The sequence below is a fragment of the Priapulus caudatus genome, unplaced genomic scaffold, assembly GCF_000485595.1.
Source record: "Priapulus caudatus unplaced genomic scaffold, Priapulus_caudatus-5.0.1 Scaffold34, whole genome shotgun sequence".
NCBI lineage: Eukaryota > Metazoa > Priapulida > Priapulimorpha > Priapulimorphida > Priapulidae > Priapulus > Priapulus caudatus.
Genome location: NW_014577095.1, coordinates 242,317 through 248,346, shown reverse-complemented (window position 1 = coordinate 248,346; position 6,030 = coordinate 242,317). Strand labels below are relative to the sequence as shown.

General features: G+C 44.2%; 1 protein-coding gene across 3 annotated transcripts in view; it reads right to left on the bottom strand.

The window, feature by feature from the left end:
* Positions 1-6,030, bottom strand: part of LOC106817448 (stress-activated protein kinase JNK-like) — a 39,492-nt gene that overhangs the window by 21,194 nt on the left and 12,268 nt on the right. The window contains exon 2 of one of the 3 annotated variants that reach the window (XM_014822119.1): positions 2,841-2,984. In XM_014822119.1, the coding sequence (XP_014677605.1) occupies positions 2,841-2,959 (119 nt within the window). In that variant the 5' untranslated portion in view covers positions 2,960-2,984. Of the gene's footprint in view, positions 1-2,840; positions 2,985-6,030 lie in introns of those variants that run through there. The other 2 variants (XM_014822112.1, XM_014822126.1) reach the window with 2 other exon arrangements.

Below are 6,030 nucleotides of genomic sequence, written 5' to 3'. Positions count from 1 at the left end.
GGGATGGCATAGAATGGGATGGGATGGGATGCGGTGGGATGGGATGGGATGAGATGGGATGGGATGGGATGGGATGGGATGGGATATGGGATGGGATGGGATGGGATGGGATGGGATGGGAAGGGATGCGGTGGGATGGGATGGGATGGAATGGGATGGATGCATGGATGGATGGATGGATGGATGGATGGATAGATAGATAGTTAGATTTTTTGGGGCATTTTCCTTTCAACCAAGCGGTCACCAACTGAGTAACACCAATGATTTCCCCGGGCAACCCCGGGTATCCCGCTAGTATATATATATATATATACGTGTGTATAATAGCGCTATGGACACATAAATATTCGAGCTTCCATTTACCTGTTAAGCAACGGGGAAATGTTGCACCGGCGCCGCTACATTCATGTATGCGGAGGACAGCTGTGATAGCAAGCAGTTCAGCTGCCTCTCCTCATCCACCTGTAACAATAATCACGGCTGTGCGTGACTGTTTTGTCTCTGTTTTCAAACTACGCGCATTTGCTGTCAGTTGACAGTGCCACTGTTGCAATACATATAACAATCACATTGTCACCAAATTAGGTTACTGCTGTGCTCAGCATTGAAAAATGGAATTTATCACTATGCGGTGAGGATGGTATTCGTCGAGCACGCTCTCTGTAAATTGTGCAACGACCACAATTGCTTCGCGTGTAGAAGGTAATACTAATAGTAACCCGTAATAGGTACAGCTAACCAATCCTTCACTAGACATTTCTCGAAACGCCAGTTTCTTCTCGGCGAGCTAATGAGTGTACTGCATGTAATAGTTGCATCAGGCTCGTGATAGGTATGCTGACTCAGGCACTGGGTACTATGCACCAGCAATTCAGCCCTTCACAATTTAAATCTTGAGCGCTTCTCATGATAGCCTATATCGTACATGCCGACGTACAATTGAGGCACGGTTAAAAACGACGTGGCTTGTTGCGAGGTGTGAAGCGATCTAAATGACCCAACACAGTCATGCCCGTCAATACCATGCACGAGCACGAACGCGCGCGCCCACGCTAGCACACAAAACACCACGTTGGTGTTAGGAAAATTTCCTCTGCCATTGTAAAGCTGCTAAGATGCTCTGCTGAAGAAGATCAATGTGCATTGTACTCCTGTGCATATATTAGGCAGTACTAATCAATATAGCATAACATGCGTTCATGGCCACCTACTGCGCGACATCAACATATATATTCGAATCAATAAATATTGTGTAACTGATAACGGCACTATCAAATTCAAGATCTGAACCACTTTCTCTTGTGAATACTACATGTCAAATGCATTTGGAGTGTCACGGGTCTCGGTAGCTCCAAGAAACGGTATTGCTAGGGTTAGAATAGACATGTATAGACAATCCGTCGCACAGCCTGGTCGGGCTAGCGTCTCGGCAGAGTGACACTGACAGCAGCGCTAGCTGTACTAGATCCTAGCAATACCGTTTCTTGGAGCTACCGAGACCCGTGACACTCCAAATCCAGTTTGGGATAGGTTACGTTGGAACAAGACGAGCTTAATTTTTACTATATATAGATTATATATAGTAGAAATTAAAATTTTTGAAATTAGGACCGGCTGGTATTCAGACTTATTTCCAAGACTGCTATCGCCGAACAGAGCTCTGAAATACCGAGAACACCACGTTTCGATAACACTTTTGCGCGTTGGACAGCAAGCCTGGCTACACCTGCACGTGACGCAACAAATCTGTCATGGAATGAAAACTGGCGTGTGTTACACGCCTTTCACTACAAGCTCCCTGCATCACAGTAACCGCACAGATAGAGCGCAAGAGAGAATGTGTGTACGTGCTGCTTGGCATTGTGAAGCCTTCAGAAACATGCAGCTACCTGCTCTCTTCAAATAATTAGCTTCAAAGTATGACACGTGTGCAAGGTCTCCCTATATTCTATCTTAACCACACAGCTCCACCGATCAACATGTACACGCACGCACGCACGCACGCACGCACGCACGCACGCACGCACGCACGCACGCACGATTTCTTTGTAAGTCGTTGTGTTGTAGTCAAATGTTTATAATCTCAAGAAAAATATAGCTCAGTTATTTTGTACCTTAGGTTCTGTACACAATTACAACAACACTTGCAAGTTTGCGAGTTACATACCAAAATGGAACTTTAAACCTATACAAGGCAGACAGCTCTGCATGTGTGCATGACAGCTTCGCATACAGACAAAACTTGTGCGTGAGTGCGCGCACGCGCGTGCAAGACAACCATGTCCGTGAATATTTCACATTTTTACAACAAGCAGCTGAGTTGCTGTGTATTCCAATTTACACAGACATACGACCGTTTGCTTTACTACCTGACAAAGGTTACCTAGAATAATTCTGTCGGCTTAAAAAAAAAACAAGAAAAAAGACAATTTCACCCGCGCATATCCCAATTTGACAGCACACAACATAATTGCATACACAGACAGACAGACAGAGTCAGGCAGATAGACTGACAAGACAGAAATACATGCAGACATCAGACATGTGGGTTAGTTGGTAGATGGTGTGGGTGTGGTAGGTATAGTGGGTTAGATGGTAGATGGTGTGGGTGTAGTAGGTAATAGTATGGTTTGTGAATAATGTAGGTGTGGTAGATAATTGGTTAGACGATCACATGACTGCAATGTCTTAAAACAGAGTCAATACATCTTCCAAACAACAATCAGCTGTGCTGTTGTCTATACACACTTGGAAAGGCAAAAATGCAACAGCATGCACGGAAGCATGCTACATGGGAGCAGTATGACCACAGTGACCACACAAGCATGGGGTGTACTTACCACACCATACCCTGAGCACCAGATCCGATGGGCTTCAGATTCTGATATCTTCGCAAGATGGTAAATGTCGTATCTCCCACCTCTACTGAGTAGAACTGGTTTCCATGGTAACGACTCATCTTCTTTGTTGCCTGAAAGTCAGACCTAACCTTGTCAATCATTCCGAAACAGACACATGGCAAACAATTACACGCTACTCGGCGGAATGTGCAGTTGCTTGTTTCCAGAAGTCATTACCATAATTAGTAAGAATAGGATTAGTTTTCAAAGTGGGAAACTTTTCTCGAGCAATAGATAACCGGTTTGCCGGATTGCATCAGGGAAACTAGGCGGTTATAATGAGGCCAGCAGGCAGCACACAGAAGCCTAACTGCTGCATGAGGGGACGTGAAGAAGCAATCACGCCACCACACGCACGCACGCACGCACGCACGCAGCCACACACACACACACACGCACACACACACACACACACACGTCAGGAAAATTCTATTGATTGTTGATGAAAGTTTTAATGGCAACCATCGGCCACACGGATCCAGGTCGGGATCACGTGCATGAATGCAGCGAACATCATTACGGTCCAGCGGCCACACGCACCGCGACTTCAGCGCAATATCGGACAATTACACACAAAGTTGCTGTTGTCTTCCACACGTTCATATCACTAAACATTCAACACACTGAATCATCACGTGAAACAGACTGCATTTAAAGTGCAGTGCAGCGAGTATCATCTAAATCACACACAAAAATCATTAAAATATAACAAATATAATGCGTGCTAGCATTGAAAAATGGAATTTATCTACTATGCGGTGAGGATATGGTAGTTTCGTCGAGCACGCTTCTCTGTAAATTGTGCAACGGACCACAATTAGCTTCGTGTAGAAGGTTAATTACTAATAGTAACCCGTAATAGGTACAGCTACCAATCCTTCACTAGACATCAAATTTTCTCGAAACGCCAGTTTTTCTTCTCGGCGAGCTAAATGAGTGTACTGCCATGTAATAGTTGCATCAGGCTCGTGATGGTATGCTGACTCAGGCACTGGCGTACTATGCACCAGCAATTCAGCCCTTCACAATTTAAACCTGAGCGCTTCTCATTGATAGCTATCATTGTACATGCGACGAAGACAATTGAGGCACGGTTTAAAAAACGGACGTTGGCTTGTTTGCGAGGTTGAAGCATCTAAATGACCCACACCAGTTCATGCCGCAATACCATGCACGAGCACGAACGCGCGCCCACGCTAGCACACAAAACACCACGTTCGGTGTTGAGGAAATTTCTCTTCGCCATTGTAAAGCCTGCTAAGATGCTCTCGGAAGAAGATCTAATGTGCATTGTACTCCTGTGCATTATTAGGCATGTACTAATCAATATAGGCATAACATGCGTTCATGCCACCTACTGCGCGACATCAACATTATACATTCAATAAATATTGGTTAACTGATAACGGCACTATCAAATTCACGATCTGCAACCCACTTTCTCTTGTGAATACACATGTCACATGCATTTGGAGTGTCACGGGTCTCGGTTTGGTAGCTCCAAGAAACGATGTGTAGGTAGAATAGACATGTAGGGAGAACAATCCGGTCGCACAGCGCGGGTCGGGCTAGCGGTCTCGGCAGAGTGACACTGACAAGCAGCGCTAGCTGTACTAGATATCCTAGGTTAGCACAAGCCCTAATACCTATATCTATTCTTACCTTTAACACCTTAGTTTAGTGAGCATTTTAGCCAGTATAATGCAAGTTTACGTAAGATTTAATTTGCCTAGAAGATGTTCTAAACTATTGTAGGCTCAACATATTCTAACACTGTTCTAACCACACAATGCAAAAACATTGTCTGAGGATCAACAGACAAGGGCACAAAAGTAAAACACAAATACTGCGCACGTTAGTCGTGCTAACTGTTACTGTCGCAGTATGGAAACAGGTAGCACGCCCCCCCCCCACCAGTTTGGATAGTTACGTTTGGAACAAGACGCAGCTTAATTTTACTATATATAGATTGTAATATAGCTAGAATTAAATTTTGAAATTTGGACGGTGTAACTTCAGACTTATTTCCAAAGACTGCTATCGCCGAACAGAGCTCTTGAAAATACCGACGAACAACCACGTTTCGATAAAACACTTATTTGCGCGTATGGACAGCAAGCTGGCTACACCTGCACGTGACCAACAAATCTGTCGTGGAATGAAAACTCGGCGTGTGTTACACGCTTTCACTACAAGCTCCCTGCCATCACAGTGGACCGCACAGATAGAGCGCAAGAGGGAATGTTGTACTTGTGCTGCTTGGCATTGCTGAAGCCTTCAGAAACATTGCAGCTACCTGCTCTTTCAAATAATTCAGCTTCAAAGTACTGGACCACGTGTGCAAGGTCTTCCCTATTATTTCTATCTTAACCACCCAGCGTCACCGATCAAAACATGTACACGCACGCACGCACGCCACGCACGCAGCACGCACGCACGCACGCCACGCACGCACCACTCGCGGCGCACGCACGCACGCACGCACGTTTCTTTGTAAGTCGTTGTGTTGTATTCAATGTTTATAATTCAAGAAAAATATATGCTCAGTTATTTTCTACCTTAGGTGCTGTTACACAATGTACAACAACACTTCGCAAAGTTTGCGAGTTACATACCAAAAATGGAACTTTAACTATACAAGGCAGACAGCTCTGCATGTGTGACATGACAGCTGGCGCATACAGACAAAACTTGTGCCGGTGAGTGCTGCGCGCGCTGCAAGACACCATGTCCGTGAATCATTTCACATTTTTACAAACAAGCAGCCTGAATGTTGCTTGTGGTATTCCAATTTACATCAGAATACGACATTTGCTTTACTACCTGACAAAGGTTACCTTTAAATAATTCTGTCGGCGCTTTAAAAAAACAACAAGAATAAAAGACAATGTTCAACCCGCGCATATCCCAATTTGACAGCACACAACATGAATTGCATACACAGACAGAATAGACAGAGTTCAGCAGATAGACTGACAGACAGATAAACATGCAGACTCAGGTACATACAGTACCATACATACATACATAATACATACATACATACATACATAATACTACATACATACATACATAATACATACATACATACATACAGACATACATACATACATACATACATACATACATT